The sequence below is a fragment of the Hemitrygon akajei genome, chromosome 13, assembly GCF_048418815.1.
Source record: "Hemitrygon akajei chromosome 13, sHemAka1.3, whole genome shotgun sequence".
In the NCBI taxonomy this organism is placed as follows: Eukaryota; Metazoa; Chordata; class Chondrichthyes; order Myliobatiformes; family Dasyatidae; genus Hemitrygon; species Hemitrygon akajei.
The window spans coordinates 17,208,337-17,236,043 of record NC_133136.1 but is presented as its reverse complement, the minus strand read 5'-3'; the positions used below and the strand labels follow the sequence as shown (position 1 = coordinate 17,236,043).

Below are 27,707 nucleotides of genomic sequence, written 5' to 3'. Positions count from 1 at the left end.
AAGTGTAAAACATTTTTAATTTTTCATCTCAGTTATATGTTCAAAAGATCGTCATTTTCTAATTCAGGTTTATTGGTTTACAGCATTTCTTATAACACTTCTGTACAAGTCACCCAAAGTATATCAGAATCCAGCAACACTGTTCTCTTCCTTGTTTAGAAGATAACATTTCTTTATTTCGAAGTATTTTTAAGCATTTCAATTGTCTTTTTCTTTCATATTAAGTATGTAGAACTTTGTCTAGTTTTTTTTTACATAAACTCAGCCTGTGTTATAGAGCCATGTGCTGGAGGGATTCTTGGTTCAGCCATGTTCTGTGCAGGAGCTGTGAGGTGCTCCCAGGGGGTCTGGTTCCGTGTAGTCCAAAACAGTAGGTGTTTCCCATCCCTGGAGGTTACCATGTGACTCCTGTTGGAGAAAAGTGACTAAACACAGAGCAGAACTGAGTTCAGCTGTAATTTCCTTTCTTTCGTACCAGTGTTAAAGATCAAACACAAGAGACTTTGCGGACGCACGCAAAGTACTGGAAGAACTGAGGGAGTACTTCTGGAGGGGAATACACAGTTAATGTTTTGAGCCAAGACCCTTTATCAGGACTGGAAAGGAAGGGAACAGAAGCCAGAATCAGCAGGTGGAAGGAGAGGGAGGAGTACAAGCTGGTGGAATGTAGGTGAGACCAGATGAGGAAGAAGGTAGCTGGGCGGGGGAGGGGGAGATGAAGTAAGAAGCTGGAACGTGATTGGTGGAAGAGGGAAAGGGCTGAAGCAGAAAGAACCTAATAGGACAGTGGGCCATGGAAGAAAGGAAAAGGGTGGGGGGAGGGGAACCGATGGGAGGAGATGGGCAGATGAGGAGAAAAGAAGGGGTAAGAGAGCAACCACAATGGGAAATGGAAAAAGATGGTGGCAGTGTTGGGGGGGGGGGGGACAGAAAAGGAGAAGTTCTTGGAGGTTAGAAAAATCGATGCTATTGTCGTCAAGTTGAAGGCTACCCAGATGGAATATGAGAGGCTGTTTCTGTGCTGTAATGTTCTATGGTTCTGTAGTTCTATGAGGTGTTGCTGCTCCGAACCTGAGTGTGGCCATGCCACACATGTAATTGTTCCTTCAATAAGATACAGTCTGTGAGAGAGGGTACCATACATTCTGCCCTCAATATCAGACAATTATTAATGCAAACGTTTCTGCAGGTCTTAAAAAGGATCAATGTTAGGACCTCTGTTATTCAAGACCTACATAATGATGTGTGGGTACGATTCACAATTCAGCAATCAAAAGCCCTCCAAACCATTGAGCACATCTACATGATGCGGTGCTGTAGAAAAGCAGCATCCATCATCAACCAGGCCATGCTCTTTTAGAAAGTACAAGAGCCTCAGGACTCGCACAAGAACCATTACTACCCCTCAACCATCAGGCTCTTGAACAAAAAGGGGATAACTACACTCATTCTATTACTGGTGTTCCCACAACCAGTGGTCTCACTTTAAAGACTCTTTATCTGGTTATTTCATACTCATTATTTATTGCTACTTATTTATATCTGCATTTGCACAGTTTGTTGTCCATTGAACCTGTTTACAGTTACGTTCAGTGTGTCCGCAGGGAAAAGAACATCAGGGTTGTATCTGGTGACGTGTGTGTACTTCGATAACAAATTTTACTTGGAACTTTGAAAACAGATTCACGCCCTCAATGAGAAAGAAAGATGATGGGTTTACATCTGACAGCTATAATTTAACGTGGAATAATGCGCTGTCGATGTCATAAGAAAAGCTAAAACCAAGCATTGATATTAAAAAAAAGTTACCTTGCAGTTACAGCAGAATTTTCTGCAGAACTATGATTAGTGCTGAGGTTATTCTAAATACAAATAAAGATTCCAAAGTAAAACAAGAACCAATGTTCTTGCACAAATTTCTGACACCTGAAAGCATGTGATGCCAAGAACAATGATGTAAGCTAATTAATTTTGGATTTAAATCAGGAAGGTCTATTAGAGGCAGTCTGGGGGCCAGGACCTACAAATCTGGCTGGTTATGCTGTGATTGTCTCCAGTTACTTCTGGCCTTTATTGTCAAGGACCAGCAGTATGATTATCATCAACAACACACACAAGATGCTGGAGGAACTCAGCAGGTCAGGCAGTATCTATGGAAATGAAAAAGCGGTCTATGTTTTGAGCAGAGACCCTTCATCAGGACTGAAAAGGAAAGGGGAAGACACCGGAATAAAAAAGGTGGGAGGAGGGGAAGGAATACAATACAGATGGAATACAAGGTGTTGCTCCTCCACTCTGAGGGTGGCCTCATTGTGGCATGAGAGGAGGCCATGGCCTGACATGAGAATAGGTATTAATAATAAAATGTTTGTTTATTCTCAGCCTGGATCAATGATTTTCAATTTTTTTTCAAAAAATGATTTTGAAAAATCATTTTGATTCACAAAACGTTGCTTAAAACTTGTGCTTCTCTGTAGTTGTTAACTCCACCCCAGCCATTGACTACCTTCTGCAGTTCCAAGAGCACTGGTAGATTGCTCCTTTTGGCGCATCACTCAAATGCTCCCTGTTCACATGTCAACCTTGGCGATAAGTACTAACAGATTAAGGGAAGCATTAAAATGAAACAAAATCTCAACTGATGGATTGCTAAAAAATAATCAGTCATAGGAACTACGGATAAGTATAATCTCCTTAAAATCAAAACAAATGAAACAACTGTTAGCGCTCAAATGACTTCATCAAACGAATCCTTTCATCTCAGGTACTCAGTCCGAGAGCTTTTGTTGGACATTGTATATTTTTAATTTGCAATTTACCATTGATAATTTCACTAATATGGGAGTCAACAGTTCTCCCACACTTCAGGCTGGGCACAGCAGTAGTAATGGTACAGTCAAAATGACTCATACTTTCTGCTCTGTTCCTTCTACATAGGAGCAGACTCGATGGGCCAAATGGCCTAATTCTGCTGCAATGTACCATATGTCCAATGTGATACGGTAAGGATTATTTTTAAAGAGTTAAAAATCATTGTCAATAGTCGCACAAACTTTAATAACCCATTTCAATTTTTCCCCACAACCTATCCCCCCACCATAGAAGTGAAATAATACTCATTCTTCAATGTCAATCAGACAATATAGGCAGGATACATTTTCACACAGTATGGATTCTGTAGTTTAAGGCTTTAATCCACCATTGGTTGACAAATTCATCCAAATGTATACAACCCTCCCTAATTCTAATTAAGCAAACAATGATCTCAGTTTTCATCAAAAAGGGATGTTATCTTGCCATCCTTCCATTCAATCAGTATTTCTCCATGTCTTAAAGATGGGGAACGAGAAGCATCATGTTGGAATTTGTGTCCTGCTGTCAACGATGTTTTCTCATCTGGGTCAGCAACGATTTGAGCCTTTAAATTTTTACTGTTCAAAGAAGAAATAAGTGTTTAAAATATTAATTAAATACATGAATTGTGTTATTAAGAGTTAGGTTCCACCACAGGTCTTAAAATCTCCATTGAAGCTGACTGAAATTATGAAATTAAAAATAGGTTACCATCTTAATATTTAAATTATCAAATCACATAATAAGTTTTAAAGTAAGTTTAAGGTTGTTTAATGTCATTTCCAGTACACAAGTGTAAAAGGAGAACAAAATAATTGTTAATCCCGACCCAATGCAGCATGAAAAACACAATAAGATAAAAATACACATTAAATAGAAATACATAAGATAGCTCGTATACACAAGATGATTTGTACGCCATAAAGTGACATTAGGCACCGGAGTGTCTGCACATAAGGTGACTCTGACAGGAAATGATGGAGTGGTAGTGGTTAGGGGTGTGGAGGGGTGGGTTAGTGGGTGGAGGTGTTGATCAGCCTTAATGCTTAGAGAAAGTAACTGTTTTTTGGGTCTGGTCGTCCTGCTGTGAACGCTACATAGCCTCCCCCCTGATGGGAGTGGGACAAGCAGTCCATGAGCAGGCAGATGGGACCCTTCATGATGGTGCTGGCCCTTTTCCAGCACCTTTCTGCATACACGTATGTCCTTGGAGGCGGGTAGACTGGTGACGGTGATGCAAGCCATTCGTCTGCAAATAGATGTTACTGTTTTGGGGGGTTTCCATCATTAAAAATGAAACTTGGAAGGAAAGCACCATATTCTTCTTTAGATGGTGCCAAAGGAACAAGAATCTTTGCTCACATCTGCTCTGCAATTCAGTTGATCTATATGTCAACTCCATTACTTACCTCTATATACCATTATCTAACAATATTCTTTTGATACCAGTTTAGAAAGTTGCTTGGGCATCCCTCTTCTTTGGAGGGAGAGTTCCAGAACTTTCCTCGCCCTGGTATGAAAGTATACTTCCTGATTTCCCTCTTGTGTGATCTAGCTCTATTGATTTCACAGTCAGAGGAAGGAATTCTCTCTATCTTCAAACTCAAATCTGATTAACTTTCGGAATAGTCGAGTTTGATCACCCCACAGTTTTTCAAATTAAAGGAGATTCAAATATATGCCAACTTCCTCAGACTCTTAACCTCCAAGCTATTGTATCCTTCTTCTTAGTCTCTACCCAGAAAATGTTGAATTTGTCGGAAAGACATCACCAAGTTGGAGAGAATGTAGAAGAGATTTACGAGGACGCTGCCTGAGTTTTAAGAAGAAACTGGCCATGCTGGATCTCTTCTTTGAGTGGTGACCTCACAGAAGTTTAAAAAATCATGAGAGGTATGTGTGGTGAACTACATATACCTGTCTGGATACTCCCCCTGCTGACTGCTCCTGTGGCTCCTCCCACTGACCGTGGCTCCTCCCACAGACCCCGGTATAAAGGCGATTGAGAGAGTTGTTGATTGTGCATCAGTATGCATAAGGTAGATGGCCATAGTTTTTCCCCCAGGGTTAGAGAGTCCAAAACTAGAGGGCACAGATATAAGATACGAGGAGAGTGATTGGAAAAAGAGCTGAGAGTTAACTTCTTTACAGAGAGGGTAGTGAATCCCTGGAATGAGCTTCCAAAGTGGCCAAGCAGGTAAAACTGCAACATTTAGTAGGCATTTGGAAAGGTACATTGAGTTCAAACTGAAATATCTGAGGCCAATAACACGTGCTAGGATTGAAAGGGAAAACACTTTTGGTTATGAAGGCTAATTGTTGGGGAACTATGGTGGCTTTGGAATTGGAATCAGGTTTAATATCACTGGCATATCAAGAAAGTTGTTGATCCGCGGCAGTGGTGGAGAGCCATACATAATTTTTTAAAACTATAATTACGATAAGAACAGTGCTGTGCAAAAATAGCTAGGGTGTCCAAGAATTTTGCACAGTACTGCAGTAATTTCATGCACTGCACTGTACTGCTGCCAAAAAAGATTCATGATATATGTGAGTGATGATAATCCTGATTCTGATATGGGTCTCTATTGTGGACTGAGTGTGGGAAGGGGGCAGGGAGAGGGGAATCATAGTTGGGAAGAGGGGAAGGGAGAGTGGAGGGAGCAGAAAGCACCAGTGAGACATTCTGTAATGATCAATAAACCGATTGTTTGGAATCAAATGACCTTCTCTGGTGTCTCAGGGCTGGGTGTGTCTGCACCCGTGCCACCCCCTGCCCCTGGCACTGCTTCTCTGCCACCTGTCCCACACCCCTCCCACGGTTCTCCGCTCTTGTGATTCCTGACGCCATTTGCTTCCACCAGATTTACAAACTCACTCTCTGCTCCATGTTGACAAATACAGTGCTGTGCAAAAGTCTTAGCTACCCTAGCTGGATATGACAAGGTCCTGAACGGGAAGTTGGTCAAGAAGTTTCGGTCACTTGCTATTCAAGTTGAGGTAATAAATCGGATTAGGCATTGGCTTTGTGGGAGAAGCCAGGGAGTGGTAGCGGAGGGTTGCACTCTGACTGGAGGTCTGTGACTAGTGGTGTGCCACAGGGATCAGTGCTGGGTCTATTGTTGTTGGTCATCTATATCAACGATCTGGATAATAATGTGGTTAACTGGATCAGCAAATTTGTGGATGACAGCAAGCTTGTGAGTGTAGTGGACAGGGAGGAAGGCTTTCACGACTTGCAGTGGGATCTGGACCAGCTGGAAAATGAGCTGAAAAATGGCGGACAAGTGCAAGGTGTGACACTTTGGAAGGACCAACCAGGGCAGGTCTTACACTGTGAATGAGGAGTGTGGTAGAACAAAGGGATCTGGGAATACAGGTTCATAATTCTTTGAAAGTGACATCACAGGTCGGTAGGGTCGTAAAGAATGCTTTTGGCACATTAGGCTTCATAAATCAATGTACTGAGCCCAGGAGTTGGGATGTTATGTTGCAGTTGCACAAGACGTTGGTGAGGGCTAATTTGGAGCTTTGCGCACGGTTTTGGGCATCCACCTGCTGGAAAGAAGTAAATAAGGATGAAAGGGTACAGAGAAAATTTACAAGGATGTTGCTGGGACTGGAGGGCCTGAGGTATAAGGAAAGATTGAATAGATTAGGACTTTATTCCTTAGAACGTAAAAGATTGAGAGGAGATTAGATAGCAGCATACAAAATTCTGAAGGGTGTAGATAGGGTAAATGCAAGCAGGCTTTTTCCACTGAGGTTGGGTGGGACTACAATCAGAGGTCATGGGTTAGGGATGAAAGGTGAATCGGTTAAGGGGAACATGAGGGGAGACTTCTTCACTCGGAGGCTGGTGAGAGTGTGGAATGAGCTGCCAGTACAAGTGGTGCATGCAAGCTTGATCTCAACATTTAAGCAAAGCTTAGATAGGTCCATAGGTAGGGGTATGGAGGGCTCTGGTCCCGGTGCTGGTCGATGGGAGTAGGTAGTTTAAATGGTTTCAGCATGGACTAGATGGGCTGAATGGCCTGTTTTGTCCCGTATTTTTCTGTGACTCTTTATACAGTATGTGACTCTAACTATTGTACAATACTGTATATATATTAAATAAGCAGTGCAAAAAGAAAGCAAAACAAAATAGCGAGGTAGTGTTCAAGAGTTCATTGTCCATTCATAACTCTGATGGCGGAGGGGAAGAAGAGGTTTTCCTGAAACATTGAGTGTGTGTCTTCAGGCTCCAACCCCCTTGTTCATGTTCAGTGTGCAGCTGGGGTCAGACCACATTCTGCAGTTACGTAAATGCTGTTCTCACAAATTTTCATCATAGAGCCAGCATTAGAATTTAACCCAAAATCTTCTGATTTGTTATGCTCAATGCTGATCACATCCACTTAAGCATAGTGATTTTTTTAAGAAACAAAAAGTTAAAAAGTGAATAGAATATAATTCTATTCATCAAAAGTATGTAGTAAGTTCACTTCATTGATAATCAGATGTTATATGTTAACATAAATATGAAATGACTTTCTAGTAATAGAGGAATAAATGGAGACAGCTTGAAATTCCATTCATTAATTTCTCAGTTAAATAATAATGACAGTTTTCTCAATCACTACAGGAAGTAACTGATCTTTGACTGTGTCTTTTATTTTCACAAGAGGTGAGAACTTATTTTTGTTCAGTTATAAAGTAGGCAAGGACAATATATAACGAGTTACATGTGAAATGCTGCCAGGGTCACATGACTTCCCCACACAGCTTGGCAGACTGCTGACTGAGCCAGTTCTTTGCCCCCTTCATCTGTTTTGTTTGTAGAGAACTGAATTTTATTCTGTATCCATGGCAGATTTTCAATCCTTGTTCGGAGTGATTGGAATAGAAATAATTTGTTTCTTTGTGCAAAATGTATCAAAAGCCAAAATGTACCTTGTGTGCCGTTATAAAAGAAAACTTTTAGGTTAGGAATTCTGTACAATCCTTAGTGATGGAGGACAGCAGGCTTTATAAATCCACATTCATAGTGCTGATTATTGGGGGCAGGGATCTGTCAGGAATTAGGATATGGATCAAAGATTATATTAGATTACAGAGTGTATAGTCTGCCACCCCCATTGGAAAGTCCCACACTTGGACTAAAAATCATAAACTTACATGATGTTTTAGTATGCATGCAAAAAATGCTCAGAAGTTGAAGTGCTTTGTACAGTTAAAAGATATTGCCTGCAGTCTTTAGGAGGGTAAACTTACAGTGCAGGCAGAAGATTAGACCATAAGACCAAAAGATATAGGGGCAGAAGTAGGCCATTCAGCCCATCGAGTCTGCTCCACCATTCAATCATGGGCTGATCCAATTCTTCCAGTCATCCCCACTCTCCTGTTTTCACCCCATACCCTTTGTGCCCTGGCTAATCAAGAACATATCTATCTCTGCCTTAAATACACCCAATGACTTGGCCTCCACAGCCGTTCGTGGCAACAAATTCCACAGATTTACCACCCTCTGACTAAAGTAATTTCTCCGCTTCTCAGTTCTAAAAGGACGTCCTTCAATCCTGAAGTCGTGCCCTTTCCCCTACCATGGGAAATAACTGCCATATCTAATCTGTTCAGGCCCCCATACTGTCAAATTCAGAGGTTTATGCTCTGCAACTGAATTGAAAATGTCTCAGATAATTTCACTGGCTTTAATAATTATTACTAAGCAATTCCTCTTATTTTAAAGTACTGTCAGGACATTAAAAAAAAGAAATACTTCCCTGCTACTGAATTTCTTTTGAAAAGTAATCAACGCTGTAAGAAATGCTCAGATCAATATACACATAGCAAAGCCAGGAGATAGCAATAAAGTGCCAGATTAGTTTTCAGTGAAGTCATCTGAGGGACAACACTGGTTCTTCTACTGGGAGAGTCTTATTTTCTCATGGCAACGTACTCCATCTTGTTAGGGCACCACCCATATTGCCTTCCTCTTCCTGACTGTGAGCCAGTTTCCCGTACACTTTGGGTGTTACTACCTCTCTACATATCCTATCTCTCACAGCCTCAGACTCCCGAATGATCCGTAGTTCATCCAGTTCCACCTCCATTCCTTAACGCAGTTTGTTAGAAGCTGCAGCTGGGTGCACTTCTTGCAGGCGTAGTCGTCAGGGACACTGGAGATTTCCCTGCCGTCAAACATCCCACGAGATGAACATTCCGCTACTGTGCCTGGCATCCAATTTTCTCATATTTGCTTTCTATCCAATGATCCTTTGGTCTCGGTATCTGAAGAAGACGTACAGGCTGCCTTGAAGAGAATGAATCCAAGGAGAGCATGCGGTCTCCTTGCGGTCCGGTCAGAGTACTAAATACCGATGCTGGCCAACTGGCTGGTATATTCACGGATATCGTCAATCTCTCGCTCCGGCAGTGTGTGGTACCCACCTGCTTAAAGCAGGCTTCAATCCAACTGGTGCCCAAGAATAGCTTAATAACCTGTCTAAATGAGTATCGCTCAGTGGCACTTACATCCACTGTGGAGTGTTTTGAGAGAGTGGTGTTGAAACACGTCAGCTGCTGTCTGAGTGGCAATTTGGATCCACTCCAATTTGCCTACTGAAGCAACAGGTCTACAGCAGATGTGATCTAGTTGGCTCTTCACACAACTGTGAAGTGTTTTGAGAGGCTGGATGATCTGGACAGCAAAGATGCATACATCAGGATGCTCTTTATTCATTACAGCTCAGCATTTAACACCATCATCCCCTCAAAACTAATCAGTGAACTCCAAGACCTGGGCTTCAATACCCCCTTGTGCAATTGGATCCTGGATTTCCTCACTTGTAGACCCCAGTCAGTTCAGATTGGCAAAAACATCTCCCCCACGATCTCCATCACCTCAGGGATGTGCACTGAGCCCCCTGCTTTACTTCTTCACACCTCAACACCATATACAAGTTTGCTGATGAAACCACTATTGTGGGCTGTTTCAAAAGCGGTAATGAATCAGCATACAGGAGGGAGATTAGCTGAGTGTTGTAATAACAACAACCTCTCACTCAGTGTCAGTAAGACCAAGGAAATGATTGTAGACTTCAGGAGCAGGAAACCAAATGTCCATGAGCCAGTACTCATCGGAGGATCAGGGGTGGAGGGGGTCAGTAGCTTTAAATTCCTGGGTGTCACTATCTCAGAGGACCTGTCCTGGACCCATCATATAAATACAATTGTGAAGAAAGTACGACAGCGCCTCTACTTCCTCAGGAGTCTGCGGAGGTTGGGCACGTCATCGAAAAGCTTGGCAAACATCTATAGATGTGTGGTGGAACATATGCTGACTGGCTGCATTACCGCCTGGTATGGGAACACCAACGCCTTTGAGTGAAAAATCCTACAAAAGGTGGTGGATTTACCCAGTACATCATGGGTAAAACTCTCCCAACCATTGAGAACATCTACATGAAATGTTGCCACAGAAAAGCAGTATCCATCATCAGAGATCCTCACCACCCAGGCCATGCTCTTTTCGCACTGCTGGAATCAGGTAGAAGGCACAAGAGCCTCAGGACTCGCCCCACCAGGTTCAGGAATACTTACTACCCCTCAACCATCAGGCTGTTGAACAAAAGGGGATAACTACACTCATTTAAGGACTCTTTTATCTTGTTATTTCATGCTCGTTATTTATTACCATTTATTTATATCTGCATTTGCAGTTTGTTGTCCATTGATCTTTTTTGCAGTTACTGTTCTATAGATTCTGTAAGTATTCTTGCAGAAGAAAGAATATCAGGGTTGTATGAGGTGATATGTATGTACTTTGATAATAAATTTTACTTTGAACTTCTCTATCTTCCACCCTTTCACTCTCATAATTTCCTAATAAATAAAATTAATACATCTTAACCTTCTGTGTAAATATAATAATTAGTTTTCTGAGGTTCAGCACAGAAGCACAGAATCTTTCTACCAGATTATACCTCAGAAATATAGATAGAAGATTTGAAAATATAGATGCTAACTTTTCAACCTTGCCCATGAAAGGCTACTTTTCTCTCATTTCAGATGTATACAGAGCATTTTCTATTTATGACTGATGACTGTGCGGCCAGATTCTGCTCTGACTCTATTTCCAAGTTTGCAGATGACAACCATTGTAATCGGACGGATATCAATTATGAAGGAGATGGTAGGAAGGAGATAAAGAGCTTAGTGGCAAAGTGTCAAGACGACAACATCTCCCTTAATGTTGTCAGAACAAAAGAGCTGGTCAATGACCTCATGAAGCACAGCAGAGTACACACCCTGTCAATATCAATAGTGCTAAGATGGAGAGCTTCAAGTACTTGGTGTAAATGTCCCCAACAATTTGTCCTGGTCCAACCATGTGGTTGTGCTGGCCAAGAAAGCACATTAAAAACCTTGACTTCCTCAGAAGACGAAGGAAACTCAGCACGTCCCAGATGACTCTCCCCAATTGTTATGGATGCATCAAAGAAAGCATTCTATCCAGACGTATCACAACTTAACATGTCAACTGCTCCAAGAATTCTGAGCATAATCCAGTCCATCTCTTCCATTGGCTTGGTCTATACTTCCTGCTGCCTTGGAAAAGCAACCGACATAGTCAAGGACTATTGCCACCTTAGTCTTCTCCATCTCCCATTGGATGGAAGATACAAATGTTAAGAACACATACCACAAAGTTCAAGGGCGGCTTCCATCCCAATTACGAGATTTTTGAACAGACTTCTAATACGTTCATGTTGAACTTTTGATCACTCAAGTTCAATTGTCATTTATTCACACACATGAATATAGTCAAATGAAAGAGCATTCCATCAGGGTCAGGGTGCAAAGCACAGTACTAACAGTCACACACAGCACAAGGCACATATCATCTTCATTATGTGGCGTGTCATATGACAGAGGCCATCATGGTCTAATGACCGTGATTGTTCTTGGCAATTTTTCTAGGGAAGTGATTTTTCATTGCCTTCTTCTGGGCAGTGTCTTTACAAGATGGGTGACCCATGCAATTATCAATACTCTTCAGAGATTGTCTGCCTGGCGTCAGTGGTTGCATAACCAGGACTTGCGATATGCATCGGCTGCTCAAACGACCATCTATCACCTTCACCCATGGTTTAATGTGACCCTGATCAGGTGCTACACCTTACCCAAAGGTGTCCTGCAGGCTAGCGGTGGGAAGGAGCACCTTACACCTCCATTGGTAGAGACGCATCTCCAACCTGCCACCAGAAAGGCACATATAATTACAATAGCAGTTTAACATACAGACACAAAGCAAAGATAGAGCTCAAGTCCCTGAGTATCATGGCCTGTAGATTGATGGTGCATGGGATGTTGTCCTGGAACCACGTTTCTGCAAGGACAAGCGCACAGCAATTTCTCATCACGCACTAGTGTAGCTGCAGGCGAAGGCAATCTGGCTTGTACTACACTGAGCAAACACTGGAGGGCAGCACTAATGGGAGGACCCAGTGTTACGTAACCCCGTAACCAGGTAACTTACCAGCAAAGATAGTGGGATCAGCTGAGTCGGATGCTACTATTTTCAAACGTTTTATTCAAAAAGGGGCACAAGCGTATGGTTAATACAAAACATTCAGATCATATACATCGTCAAAACTCAATCCAAAACACCGGTGTAACAATAATCAATCAGAAATAAGCTCTATAGTTGTCTAGGGGTAATACTGAGTCCAATTGAAATATAAAGAGTCACTCAGAAGTTTGCAGGCTTTTCCCTTTTGGGAACCGCTGGGGTTTTCACGTTGTAGAGAGAGAGATGATTTAGAAAGGATAAACACTTGCCTGTTGTCTTTGCAGAGCAAATCCTTGGAATCAGGGGAGCAGGCTTCCCCGTTGTTAGTTAAAAGCAGTCTTTCGTTGGTTCTAGCCACAGATTCAAAACTTGGAATCTAACGCACGTGGCTTCCTTCAAAATGGCTTCCCGCTCCCACGGGAATCGGTATCGTGTCTCTTTGGTGCGTCTGAGGGTTTCCCCCCCTCAGACCCTCCTTTATACTTCTTCACGGGATCGCAGGTGTCAATCAGGTTGCAGGTAATGCGATCTCTCTCTCAACCAGCCCTCTTTGCCCGAGGGCTTTTCATGTGGTCTCCATGAGACAATAGTCAATGTCGCCTTTATTCTGCTTCTTGGGAGAACGTGGTCTTCCGCACGTCTCTCTCTCTCTCTCCCATTTTCCTGTGTCTATTCAGCACATCTCTTTCTCTCTTGGGTCAGTTGACCCCCCCTCGACTAGGGCTCTTGCGATTCTCACAAAGGAGGGGGCTGAGGGCATAACACCAGCCACCAACCCAGCACAGACTCAATCTACCCGGTCATGGACTATTTTGTCTACCTGCACAGGTTTTTTTGTACCACTTCAACATACGTCTGTATGGTATAATCAGTGTGGATGGCACACAAGCACTTTTCACGGTATCTCTGTAAATGCGGCAATAATAAACCAATGATCAATTAATGGTTGGTTTCTACCAATTGGACATGTGGAACTTCAGTAGCAAACTCTTGCTCCTCTGTGATCTAGTTCTTTGGACATTAGTGCGCACTGTTCCATAATGTCATAATCTGAGAATGGTTCCTTTAGTGAATAAGCCTTTAATCTACAATCGAGAGGTGTGTGATCACTTTTGACAATTTCTGCCCAGAAATGCATGAAATAATTATTTCAAAATGTAGTTTTTAAAGCTGTGCAAACAATATAGTTGTTTTGAGAAGTTACTATTTAGGGAGACTGTCTCAAAATTCGGAGTTCATGTTGTTCATGAAACAAAAGCTTGGAGAGACACTGCAACTAACCCTCTTTCAGAGGTTCAAGTGTTGCTGACAGGTTGTCACACTCCTGATACATCTGATTTATTGCGTATTTAAATCAACTGTTCGCACAATGCAGTGAACACTCATCGATAACATTAATATTTTCGTACTTACTTGTCATGTAAGATATTCAGACTCAGCACAAGTATTCCTAGAATCAACGTTATCCCACCCAGGACCAGCATGACAATTTTCCAAGTAGCTCCTTAAAGGACAGAGATATATTAGGTTAACCACACTTACGTCATCTATAAAAAGTAACGTGTGTAGAATGAGAAAATCTCTATCAAGCAGGGTCTTTAAATATAAATAAGGCAGAAAAAGAAGAATTCTTGATAAGCTTGGGAATGAAGAATTTCTGCATATAGAGTGGCAATGCAGTTGAGGTTACAATCGGCCTGCTCCTCTCCTTATTTGTCCTGCATATTATTTAAAATTAAAATAACATGATAAGCAAAAATAAAATGTAATATTAACCTGTAGATTTTAAAAAAATTTCTAGGAAACAAAAAAAAACATTTGATGTTCGGCTTCTGATATGAGGCATTAATAACATTAGAAGTATTGAAATAAATCCTGTTCCTACAATTAAATGGACACAATTTTTTCCAAAAGTCATAAATGCACTCCCATGGCTTCCCATAAAAGATAGAGTGGAACAGACAGTGCTAACCTGTGCTGCTGACATCTATCTTCAAGTGAGTGGTAGTTACCTCATCACTGAAATAGGCGTGGACATGCTACTGGTATGGACTCAGAGCACTTGATAAATGATGGGTGGGAGAAATAGATCTGAACACACTGGCGGCAGTCGTCAGTCTCCACGCCTACAACTGGATCGTTCTGACATATTTTAACGATGGTCAGTCTGACAGGCAAAAATCCAGTTTCCAGACTTTCTCACTCAAGCCCAGAGGACTTGCTTGGTGACATGTTCATCACTAACCTAGTTTGTGCACCAGGTACAGATGACCCAACACTAAAAAGATATGGAGTGAGGAAATCATCATTTTCAAGCCCAATCACATTTACCTCTTGCGTTTGAGGTAAAAAAAATTGTTCAACCCAAATATTAGTCATGAGTGAAATTTGTTTTCTGTATGCATTCAGGTCACAGCTAGTAGTTAAGCAAATTTTCTGGTCTCTTAAGAGTTGGACTTCATGTGTGGTTTAGCTACTAAGCCAGGTGGAACCATTTCTACTGACAGGAGAGTTACTGGCATCTTAAGACCAGTTGCTTTGGACAGATGGGGTTTGTCAGCCACGGCTGGCATCTCATCTCGGAGAAGGATGCCAACCCTCCACTATACCCGCTCATGGGGAAGGCTTCGAGAGTTAATCCTGAGGAAAGTTCCAAAGCTGGAGTCCTACATTGAGTTCAACGCTGACTGGCAACCCCTGCGATGCTGGGTTCATCAGCTGTGTGGAAAGGGAGATCCCGCTGCATGGGAAACTGCTTGTTCTCCACATTGTACCGCCATGACTTGCACATGACAGGTAGGATGCGACATCCATGGTCAACCTCTGCTCTCATAGACAACTGACATAGAATTACTCCATCTAGGGTCACAGGTTTTCACAACCAGTAAGACATTTCCTGAAAGCACACATTTTTTGAAAGCAAAACCACGTGTCTTACCATCAGTGTATCTAAATGTCACTGTTTTATCATTTTCGTTAGAGTACGTGAAGTTCTCAAACATCGCATTGAAGGATTCTGAGGTATAATTAGATGTTGGGATGTTTGTTGATTTTTCAACACTTTCTGTCTGGGCTTCCGAAACTTGAACATGATTACCTGAAAATATAGTAAACATCAGATTCCATTAAGGCTGAGGAAAGACAGAAGGTTTGACTTTTGCTGCCTGACATAAAGATCCGCTTGTCTGAATCATAGGGACTGTAGTGGTTACTTGAAAACAAACCAAAACCACTCTCTTAGGAGTTGGACTTCATGTGTGGCATAGCTACTGAGTACGGGAGTTGACATTGTATGACACACTGCCAGATAATGAGTTCCAAGTCGAAAAAAGTACATTTGATCCTTTATTATGCAACCAGCAAAGACAAAGGATCTTAGATAGCAATAAAACACTAATAAAACTAAATGAGCGATATAGTGAATAAGTCATTAGAGTTTGAATTAGCAGTCAACAAAAAAAATCATCCCCTAACTCATTCCCTCCTAACTAAACTAAACTAACTAACCAGGACAAAGCGTAAATATGTAACTATACTCATTAGCTTCTACCATGTCCCACCCCATGAGACAAATTGTCACAACCTACAATAAACACGCAACACAAAATACAATACGGACAGGAAATAGATACGTTGCTTCTACAGGGACCAACGTTAACCAGAGAGTAAAGTTATTCATGGACAATCAGGCTGGTTATGTTACTGTAATGTGATCCTCCCTGTCCAATTTCACTGACTGTGCTGAGACCAGGAGCTTATTTACATTGATCACAAAAGGTTCGTTATTCCCAAGCAGGGAAATTAAGGATTTTGGGGAAAAGGCAGGTAGGAGGAGCTGTAACTACAGTCAGAGCAACTGTAAGGAAAAAGTTAAATGTGATTCCTCCTCAGTATAGGCTAAAACAAAATTGAAGCCAAAGTGTTGTTAGCTTGGAGAGGGGTTGTTTTGGAAAGTACCAGAAAACAAGTCCACAGCAATGATTTAAGAAAGTTATGGCTGGAGTACATGTCTACAGCTGTAACAGTGGAAAATGGTTAAAAACATGTTTTTTTCATGGGCTGGCAAGGTCATGGTGCCAAATAAGAAGTACCAGTGTAAGGGGTTTTGAAGGATATGAACGGGGCACCTTCTTGGTCCAAGGGGCGGGGGGGGGGGGGGTGGGAAGAGAGTTTCTCCTTGGCTAAGCCACAGCTGGTGGCTAAAGCTGAAATAAGGAGCAGTTAAGGAGCAGTATGTTGAAAGAGTCGGAGTAGGTGGGGGGTGTTGGGGGAGGCCGTGTGAAAGTCTGCCGACATTCCACAGATCAGCTCATTTGGAGGATGATGAGAACTATCTGGAATTTTGTACTGCTACTCCTGTAAACATCTGTTTTACTTTCTGTATTGCATTTGAGTTAGTTTAAATAATGTTTTCATGTGGCCTTGAACATAGGTTTTGTGTCCTTTGTTTGCAAATACATTTGTGACTCTGAGCTGAGCCAGGAAAGAACACATAACAAATTTTAGCAACTTTGATCATTTTGAAAGGCGGAACAGGTTCAATGGGCCGGATGGCCTATTCCTGCTCCTGTTTTTTATGTTCTAATATATGCAGTGGTGTTATCTGGAAATATAGCTGTTTAACCATATACTGTACATGCTACTGGTTCTGTTCAGAACTGCTAGTGGGACCTAGCTCAATGCTTTAAGATCGTCTTTATCTTTTCTCATTAGCACTATAGAAAGAGATTTTTAATTTGCATTCATGGTGCTAGTGGATTGCAGACACCACTGCAAATAAAACAGACTGAGTAATTGGGTCCTCACTCTAATGAAATAATAAGCAGTTGACAGACTTTTCCCCAAACTTCATTTCTAAAATCTGAAACATACTGTACAACCATCCATATCACATCACTTCATTCACATCACAGGGTATATTGTTCCAGTGCTTACATTTATATCAGATTAACAGCAATTTATTTACCACTTGTATTCCATGAGCAACTCAGTCCAAAAATGTTTACGCATGTTCTCTCTGATTGCGGTGACAGAGGGTTCTACATTAAATCATAAAAAGGAGGAGAAGAATTATGCTATTTGGCCAATTGAGTTTGCTCCGCCATTCCATCATGGCTGATATATTATGCCCCTCAACTCTATTCTCCTGGCTTCCCCCCATAATCTTCAACACGCTTACTAATTAAAAACCTATCAACCTCCACTTTAAATATGCCCAATGACATGAACTCCACACTCGTCTGTGGCAATGAATTCCACAGATTCACTACCCTCTGACTTAAGAAACTCCTCCTCATCTCTGTTCTAAAGGGATGCCTTGTCCCCAATGAGTTACGTGTTTATTGTACTGAAATTCATTGTGTCTCACAGAACATAATTCTGCCCTGTGAAATGTAGAAGCCTGCAACATTTAGTTGTGGACATCTTGTAGTACTGGAGCCCAACAAATTCTGGGCAGACCGAAGTCTGCCTGTGATTGATTTGTTAATGTTCCAGGGCCAATGAATGTTTGACTCAATGTTCCTGCAACAGCAGGGTGAGCATGGAGACCTGCGTTTTAAAACCATTTATAGATTGCTAAACGAGCAGGCATTAGCATTGGTGGAGGAACTGAACTCCAAGAGGAAAACAGAAAAATGCTAGAAAAACTGTAGAAACTGTTCTCACAAAGCATTGCAGACCCAAAGTTGTTGATTGCTTCTCTTTTGTCCGACGCTGCCTGACCTGCTGAATGTTCCCAGCATCTCATATTTTTGCTTCAGATTCCCAGCATCCGCAGTTTTTTTTGATCTTCAGGAATGAAATCCAGTGTTTCTTCCCTGAATCCCAGCAGGTTGACACATTGAACGGAAAGTACAACAATTGGCCAAAGGGTAAAATATGGTGAGTGGGTATAGCAAACGTTCACAGTCCTTCCATGCAAAATAATTTAAAAGCTTTATCTTTAATACTCACAAAGCATCTAATGCCCACAGACTGGAGCAGTCAACATTAGCAGCCTCATTATTTTTGTCCTCTCTCTTTTTGCACTAATTGGGCCATCCAGACTAAGACTAATAGGCACTGGAGAAGTTTTTTCCCTACTGCGGTCACTTTGCTGAACAGTTAACTGCCGGTTAACTGTCAGCTAACTATTACTTGGATTGCACTACCTGTATGTATAATCTATATTTTCATTTATATTTATCATTATTATTGTTATGAGCAGAGAGACAACATCTGCCGGAAGTAAATTCCTTGTATGTGCATAGGTACTTGGCGATTAAAGTCTGATTCTGATTCTGATCATTTAATTGGGGCAACTGCTTATTTGGGACAACTCTTAAAGTACAAAAACATCTAGCATCAGTCGCACACACTTGTGTGGCCGTCAGACACTACACCATGCTTAGACCAAACAGCTGCATGTGCTTGTGCTATGTTATTCATTTGGACTGGCAGATGCCAAATTAAAAAGCAGTAACTTTTGACACTACTTTATGCAGGAAGGCAATGAAGGAAGTCTATCATCTACACTAGGTGTCTGCCCTGATTTTGTTCATTTACTGTCAATCAAAAAAACTCAGCAGAGAGCTCTGGAGGAATTCACCATTGATAAATATTAGGAACTAATACACAGTTTTATAACAGTGTAGTAGTATTGGTAGTGTTCTAATTTGTTCTGTATTTCATTTAAATACATAATTTGTTACACAGTTAAATGGTAGTTTGTCTATTTTTATACCTTTTCAACTATTTCCATGAAACATTGGCTCATTGGGGCCAAAATGTACTGGTCCAGGTGTCTCACAATGAACCAGAATTCACTGTGTACAGAATCCATTGTGTACCATGGATTCCAGTTAATTGGGCCATTGGTTAATCAGGGCAGTCACTTATTTGGGGCAACTTTTAAAGAACATATTAAAAATAATCGAGAAAATAGCCAGGATTCCATTAGTTTATTTGGGACACTATGCTGCTTAATTGGGACAGGAGGCTGTTGCTGAACAATTTCTAATTAGCATCATATGCATGCACTTGTGTGGCTGTTAGACACAACACCATCCTGAGAGCAAACAGTTTTTGAATAGCATCTTTTGCATGTATTTGTATTCAAAAAGCTGTGATTTTTGTCACTGATGGTGAAAGATAAGCAGTAAGGCAATTCAGAACTGTTTTGCTCACTAGAGCTTCAAGCATTCAGGCATGGGGATGCCTGAAACCGCTGAGAGTGAAAATGAAACAATTTCACAACTTCAACAAGTTAGGTACTATGAAGAATTTGAAGGATCAGAATCAGAATTAGGTTTTAATATCACGGGAAAATATACAGTATGTATATCAAGTAGTTGAATTAAAAAGAGGAGAGCAAAATCTGAAATAATGCAAAAAGGTGAGGTAGTGTTCATGGGTTCAATGTCCTTTTAGAAATCAGATGGCATAGGGGAAGAAGTTGTTCCTGAACTGCTGAGTGTGTGCCTTCAGGCTTCTGTACCTCCTTCCTTCTTGTATCAACAATTATCTTGAATGTTACAATGAAAATGAAGATTTGGAGGATGAAATCATCAAAAGCATTGCACGAAGGTGTCCATCACCTGCACTAGGTGTCTGCGTTTGTTCATTTATAGTCAATCAAAAGAACATGGCAATGTACCCTGGATTAATTTCTCCATCAATACTATTAGGAACTAATACACAGTTATATAGTACTGTAGTTGTATTGGTAGTGTTCTAATTTGTTTTGTATTTAATTTAAATACATGAATTTTGACTCAATGGTAGTTTGACTTTTTTTATACCTTTTCCATGAAACTTCGGCTAACTGGGGCAGTCGCTTAGTCGGCCTCAAATGTACTGGTCCAGATGTGTTCCAATTAACCAGAATCCACTGTTTATATTTTTTATTGTAATTTACAGTTTTATTATGAATTGCACTGCACTGCTGCCACAAAACAACATTTTTCATGACATATGATACTAAACGTGTTTCTGATTCTGATTCTGTACATAGTTCATTCAGCACATGCAGCCTGGACTTCACCGAGGGAAGATGAAGATTGAAATGGAGTATCAATCATGGCTTGCTATGCTGCTGTAAATCTATTAATGAGACCACCCCTGTATCTGATAGAAGTGCCCCTACATCATCATGATGGAAATATACTGTTATTCCTTAATTACACTATCGTTGGGAATAAATCCTGGAACTCTCTACCCAACAGACTGTAGTCGTGCCTTCAACAGAAAGGACTGTAATTAATCAAGCCAGCAAATCTCCACCATTGATAATTAGGGACAGACACAAATTCTGGCCTTGTCACCAACATCCACATTCCATAAGTAAATAAAGAAATACCTCATGTCTCATGCGTCCAATGGGGTAATAATATCAATTGAACTTCCCAAGCCTAAGTGCTTTCATGAGATGCATGCAAGAATGGTAGCATAGTGGCTAGCACAACACTTTACAGTACCAGTCACCCAGGTTCAATTCCCGTCGCTGCTTGTAAGGAGTTTGTACGTTCTCCCCGTGACCACGTGGGTTTCCTCCAGGTGCTCCGGTTAACTGCCACAGTCCAAAAACTATTGGTTTGTAGGTTAATTGGTCATTGTAAATTGTCCCGTGATTAGGCTAGGGTTAAATTGGGGGGTGGGTTGCTGGGTGGACAAAGGGCTGGAAAGGCGTATTCTGCGCTGTATCTCAATAAATAAACAAACAAAAATCCTACATCACTGACCCTCGTCTACTGTGTTTTCTAAAAATATAAAACGGGCTAATATAAACTTACGAGTGATGAGGTGGAGATACATCTCTACCAAAGGAGGTGTAAGTCGCTCCTTCCCTCTGTAGACTGCAGGTCACCCTTGGGCAAGGTGTAACACCGATCAGGGTCAAGTGACGCCATGGGAACAGGTGGTGAATGGTTGTATGAGCAGCTGGTGCATATCACAAGTCCTGGTTATGTGAGCACTGACACCAGGCAGACAATCTCTGAAGAGTATTGATAATAGTTGGGGGGGGGAGGGGGTCACCCATCTTTGTAAAGATACTGTCCAGAAGAAGGCAATGGCAAACCACTTCTGTAGAAACATTTGCCAAGAACAATCATGGCCACGGATAAGACCGTGATCACTCACATTCAGACGTGGAACATGATGATGATGATTATAAACTTGTGCAGCGCGGTAGCATGGCGGTTAGTGTAAAGACTGCAGAGCTAGTAACTGATGTTCAATTCTGATCGCTGTCTGTGAGGAGTTTGTACGTTCTCCCCATGACCGTGTAAAATTCCTCTGGGTGCTCCGCTTGTCTCCCACAGTCCAAGTACATGGGCTAAGATTAGTAAGTTCTGGGCTTGCTATGTTGGTGCCGGAAGTGTGCAGGTACCTGTGGGCTGTCCTCAGCACATCCTTGGACGGTGTTGTTCGTTGATGCAAACGATGCATTTCACAATATGTTTCGATGCACGTGATAAATAAAGCTAATTTAAATCTAATCTAAAATTTTAGCCAAATGTAACTCACTTTAAGTAAAAAAAGTCACACAACTAGTTTTAAGGCATTGTTATAGCAGAACAGAAGACAGCTTACTCTGCATTTGAACCCTAAGTGCACTAGACTGACCAGAGGCGATTCTCAGTCAAAAACTGATGTCACAATCCTTGAAGAAGTTACATTTCGCATACATAAAAAGCAACAACAAATACAAAGTGGATTGATTAATGTCAGGGAATTTAGGGGCAGTAATTAAAGATCAAGTCACAAATATATAAGGTTAAGACTGTTGATCCATGGCCCCTCTAATGCCACAACGAGGCCACACTCAGGTTAGAAGAACAACACCACATGTTTTGTCTGTTTAGCCTAAAAGCTGACAGTATGAAAGAAGATTTTTCTCACTTGGTAATTTCTACCCTCCCCCTCCTTCCTTCTTTCTTTTTCCATTCCCCATCCTGGTTCACTTCTGACCTTTTCTCTTCCCAACTGCCCATCATCTCCCTCCACTGCTCCTACTCCTTCCCTTAGTCCACTGCCCTCTCCTATCAGATTCCTTCTTCTCCAGCCTTTTACCTCTTCCATCTATCCCATCGCAGTTTTGTACTCCATCCCCCCTCCCCCACCCAGCCACCCTCCCAGTTCAAGTTCAAGTTGAACTATCATTCAACAATACATGAATACAGCCAGATGAAACAGCGTTATTCTGTGGCCAAGCTGCAAAACACAGTACCAACATTCATACACTCAGCACAAGGCAAATACAGCACATATAAGATATCAGTAAAGTACAGTCACACAAAAAATATAGTCCAAGTCCCTGAGTCTATGAATGTTGCAGCAGTCACAGTCGAACACAATACAACTTGTCTTCTGTCGAGCCAACACCAGAGTACAGCAGTGACTTGCACCTGGACGCTGCACCACAATGTCTCCTTACCATGACTGAAGCCACGCACCTCCCCACTGTACGCTAATCACAGTGAATCGGACTTGCAGCTTCCCACGTTATCCATGTCCAACAGAGGCTTGCGACCACAAGAGAAGCAACTCAGCCCATCCTTCTCTGTTAGACCACCCCCAGCCTCTGTGCACCGTCTCCTCTGACGCACAGCAGTACAACCACACCAAGTCCAGCTCCTTCCATTTCTCTACCAACGAGCAACTTGCTGGTGGGGTAGACCTGCAGTAATTTATGTTCTTAAAGTCCAGCAGGGACTTGCGATCATAAAAAAATACACTTACAAAAGATAGTATCGCCTTTTGGTTGCCCCCCACCGAGAGGCTTCTTCGTCAGAGTGCGCTGTCATCTTGCTTCTACTTTCTCCCCCTCATCTGGTCCCACCTATCACCTGCCAGCTTGTACTCCTTTGCTTACACCCAGCTTCTTAGTCTGCCTTCTTCCCCCTTTTCCAGTCCTGATGAAGGGTCTCAGCCCAAAAATATTGAGCTTATCACTCACCATAGATGCTGCCTAACTTGCTGAGCTTCTCCAGCATTTTGCGTGGGTTCCCATAGGTTGAGACCAACATCCAGTGCTACAGGCAGATCACCAGCTCAGTGAAAGATACACTTTAGGTAGCCAAACTGCTGTTGGTATTGGTTTATTATTGCAACGTGTACCAAGATACAGTGAAAAGCTTGTCTGACATACTGATCATACAGATTAATTCATTACGCAGCGCATTGAGGCAGAACAATAACAATACAGAATAAAGTGTAAACACTACAGAGGAAGAACTGTGCAGGTAAATATTAAAATGCTGGATCATTTTGTTGGATCTGGAGATGATATTGTCTAGAAAGTTTTCTTTGGAAGTCAAGAGGCAGGCATAAACCTTATGGTTGTTGAATTGGATATTCATCATAGTACAGGTCAGACAGAGTCAGCTTCTCAGCAAGTAAGAAGGAATTAAAGAGAAGCAAGTCAAGTAACAAAGGACCACAGACATTGTGTCCTCCCTTTACACTGCAAATTGGCTGAAGATAGTTAGATAATGGAGTCTTCTTTGATGAAAAAGGACAGTCTCTGATGAAAAAGTCAGCTCTGTGAAAAAGGACAGTCTTGACTAATGCTGCCATGGCATTTCAAACTCACAAAAAACTAATTTATTTGTGAGTTTCAGATGTCAAACACAGGATCAGAAAAAGCTGCAGCAAGTTGCAAACTCAACCAGCTCCATTGTAGAAAAGAGCTTCCTCAGCATTGAGGACATCTTCAAAAGGCGATACCTCAAAAAGGCAGTATCTGTCATTAAGGACACACCCACCCACCCCATCACCCAAGACATACACTCTTCTCACTGCTACCATCAAGGAGGAGGTTAGGAGCCTGAAGGCACACACTCAACATTTTAGGAATATGAGAAAGTCTACAGATGCTTAAAATACAGAGAAACATACATAAAATGCTGGAGGAACTCAGCAGCATCTAGATAGTCAATGTTTCGGGCCAAGAACCTTGTTCGAGGCTGAGAAGGAAGGGGGAAGATGTCAGAAGAAAAAGATGGGAGGAGGGGAAAGAGGCTAGCCGGAAGGTGATAGGTGAAGCCAGGTGGGTGGGAAAGGTCAAGGGCTGGAGAATACAGATTCTGATTGGAGAGGTGAGTGGTCATAGGAGAAAGCAAATGAGGAGGAGACCTAGGAGGAAGTCATTGGCAGGCGAGAGAAGTAAAACGTCAGAGTGGGGAATAGAGGAAAGGGGAAAAATTGTTTACTGGAAGGAGAAATCAATATTCATTCCATCAGATTGGAGGGTACCAAGATAGAGTACAAGGTGCTGCTCCTCCCAAAGTCCTGTTTGTGGTGGATGGTGCGGAGGTGCTTGCGAAAGTGGTCCCTCGATTTACATTTTAAGGACAGCTTCTTCCCGCTCTGCCATCAGATTTCTGAATGGGTAATTAACCCCATGCACTCTGCTTCACTTTTTTTGCTCTCTTTTGCATTACTTATTTAATTTATTTATATTCTTATGTATATCTTATGGTAATTTATCATTTTTTATTATTATGTATTGCAATGTACTGCTGCTGCAAAACCACAAATTTCTTGACATATGCCAGAGATACTAAACCTGATTCTGATTCTACACAGAACCAACTATACTGCAAGCTACTGAAATTCAACTGAAATTTTATAGACAGACAGATGATAAAACAATCACTTAAGCAAGCATAAAGGAAGTTAAACTACAAGATAAATAACAATTTAGTTCCTAATCCAACACTATACAAAAAGATATCAGCCAGGAAATGCTGCAGACTGGCATGTTGCAGTCAGCAGGAGGACGTGCTAGAGATGCATTGAAGCTTGGTGCAGCCAAATCAACGGTTTTGTGGTCAGGGATCGCAGTCGAAAGCCATTCTGTCACAAAACACCGAGAAACTAAGTCAATGTAGGTTGAAGTTTTGTATCACCAAAAGGGAACTACGTGGGTTGCAACCGTGTCCTGATACACAACATACTCACACTGCAAGTGTAGAGATGCAATAACATTAAAACGCTACTAAGAAAGTGAAGATTTTTTCTATATTTTTGCTTATATTTTTGTGAATAAATTTACATGATTTTAAATACCCTTGAAAGGTGTCCTGATGTGATAAAGAAACAATTGCAGAATATAGTAGGAATAAGGTTTAATATCACTGGCATATGTTGTGAAATTTGTTGTTTAGAGGCAGCAATACATAATAATAATAAAACTACGAATTACAATAAGAAATATAAACAGTATATAAATAAATTAAGTAAGTAGTGGAAAAAGAGAGCCCAAAACATAGTGAGGAAGTGTTCATGGGCTCATTGTGCATTCAGTAATGGATATATCTTTTAATCACTTTCTCTAATTCCAGATCATTTTTGTTCTTGACCTGGGATGAATTTTGCATTGCTAATGTGAAAACAAAAAATTCCTGTGAGTCTTTAATCTTGGTGGAACTATCCCGGGAATACAATTTGAAAAGAAACTTTGATTTTAAGGAAAGAATAACTTTAAATCTTGGAAAATAACTGTTAGATTTAGAAACAAATTACATTTATCAGACACTAAAATTTTTAAAAGTTGATAAAATATTTAAACACATCGACCTACATATAATATTGTGAAAACTGCACACTTTGAAAGCTGTTCAGCAAATTATTGCCACCAATGCAAATCTTACTTTAGAACTGGAGGGAAGTTTACATATCTTCATGTAAACTTCATGTAACATCTGCCGGACGATGCTGAGGATGTTCTATGAGTCTGTGGTGGCCAGTGCTATCATGTTTGCTGTTGTGTGCTGGGGCAGCAGGCTGAGGGTAGCAGACACCAACAGAATCAACAAACTCATTCGTAAAGCCAGTGATGTTGTGAGGGTGGAACTGGACTCTCTGACGGTGGTGTCTGAAAAGAGGATGCTGTCCAAGTTGTATGCCATCTTGGACAATGTCTCCCATCCACTCCATAATGTACTGGTTAGGCACAGGAACACATTCAGCCAGAGACTCATTCCACCGAGATGCAACACTGAGCGTCATAGGAAGTCATTCCTGCCTGTGGCCATCAAACTTTACAACTCCTCCCTCGGAGTGTCAGACACCCTGAGCCAATAGGCTGGTCCTGGACTTATTCCCACTTGGAATAATTTACTTATTATTATTTAATTATTTATGGTTTTTTTAATATTGCTATATTTCTACACTATTCTTGGTTGGTGTGACTGTAACAAAACCCAATTTCCCTCGGGATCAATAACGTATGTCTGTCTGTCTGTGTCTGAGGGGTCAGAGGTGGAGGGGCAGAAAGGGTGAGCACCTTCAAGTTCTTCAGTGTCCACATCTCTGAGGATCTATCTTAGACCCAATTTATCAGAATCAGAATCTGGTTTAACATCATGTCATGAAAGTTGTCTTTGCGGCAGCAGTACAATGTAATACATAATAATAGAAAAAATGTGAATTACAGTAGGTATATATATTAAATAGTTAAATTAAATAAGTAGTGCACAAATAGAAATTAACAAAGTAGTGAGGTAGTATTCATGGGTTCAATGTCCATTCAGAAATCGGATGCAGAGGGGAAGAAGCTGTTCCTGAATCACTGAGGATGTGCCTTCAGGCTTCTGTACTTCCTACCTGGTGGTAACAATGAGAAGAGAGCATGTACTGGATGCTGGAGGTCCTTAATGATGTATGCCGCCTTTTTGAGGCACCGCTCCCTGAAGATGTCCTGGGTACTTTGGAGTCTAATGCCCGTGATGGAACTGACTAAATTTGGAACTCTCTGCAGCTTACTTCAACCCTGTGCAGTAAGCCGACCTCTACCCCCATACCAAACGATGATGCAGCCACACAGCCATTGATACAGTTATGAAGAGGGCAAGCTAGTAGGAGTTGGAGGAGATTTACTATGTCACCTAAAGACTTGGCAAGTTTCTACAAATGTACTGTGCAGAACATTCTGATTGGTTGCATCACCATCAGGAATGGAGGCACCAATGCACAGGATCAGTCAAAGCTGCAGAGGTTGGTTGGTAAACTCAGCCAGCTCCGTCATGGGCACCACCCTCTCCCCCATCCAGGAGATCTTCAAAAGGCAATCGCTCACCACCTGGGACTGCCCTCTTATTATTATTACTGTCAGGGAGGAGGTACAGGAGTTAGAAGGCACACACTCAGCATCCTGCTCTACTCACTTTTTACCTATGACTGTGTGGCTAAATACAGCTCCAACACCATAAACAAATTTGCTGATGAAACCACTATCGTGGGCTGTATCAAAAGGGATGATGAATCAACATACAGGAGGGAAATTAGCTGAGTGGTGTAATAACAACAACCTCTC

The 27,707-nt window shown here is 41.5% G+C and overlaps 1 protein-coding gene across 1 annotated transcript in view; it reads right to left on the bottom strand.

The window, feature by feature from the left end:
* The window catches only part of LOC140737671 (uncharacterized), a 42,711-nt gene continuing 15,004 nt past the window's right edge, over positions 1-27,707 (bottom strand). The window contains exons 3-5 of the mRNA XM_073064200.1: positions 15,345-15,503; positions 13,820-13,910; positions 1-3,431 (exon numbers count right to left, since the gene is read on the bottom strand). Of these exons, the coding sequence (XP_072920301.1) occupies positions 3,266-3,431; positions 13,820-13,910; positions 15,345-15,503 (416 nt within the window). The 3' untranslated portion in view covers positions 1-3,265. The remainder of the gene's footprint in view (positions 3,432-13,819; positions 13,911-15,344; positions 15,504-27,707) is intronic.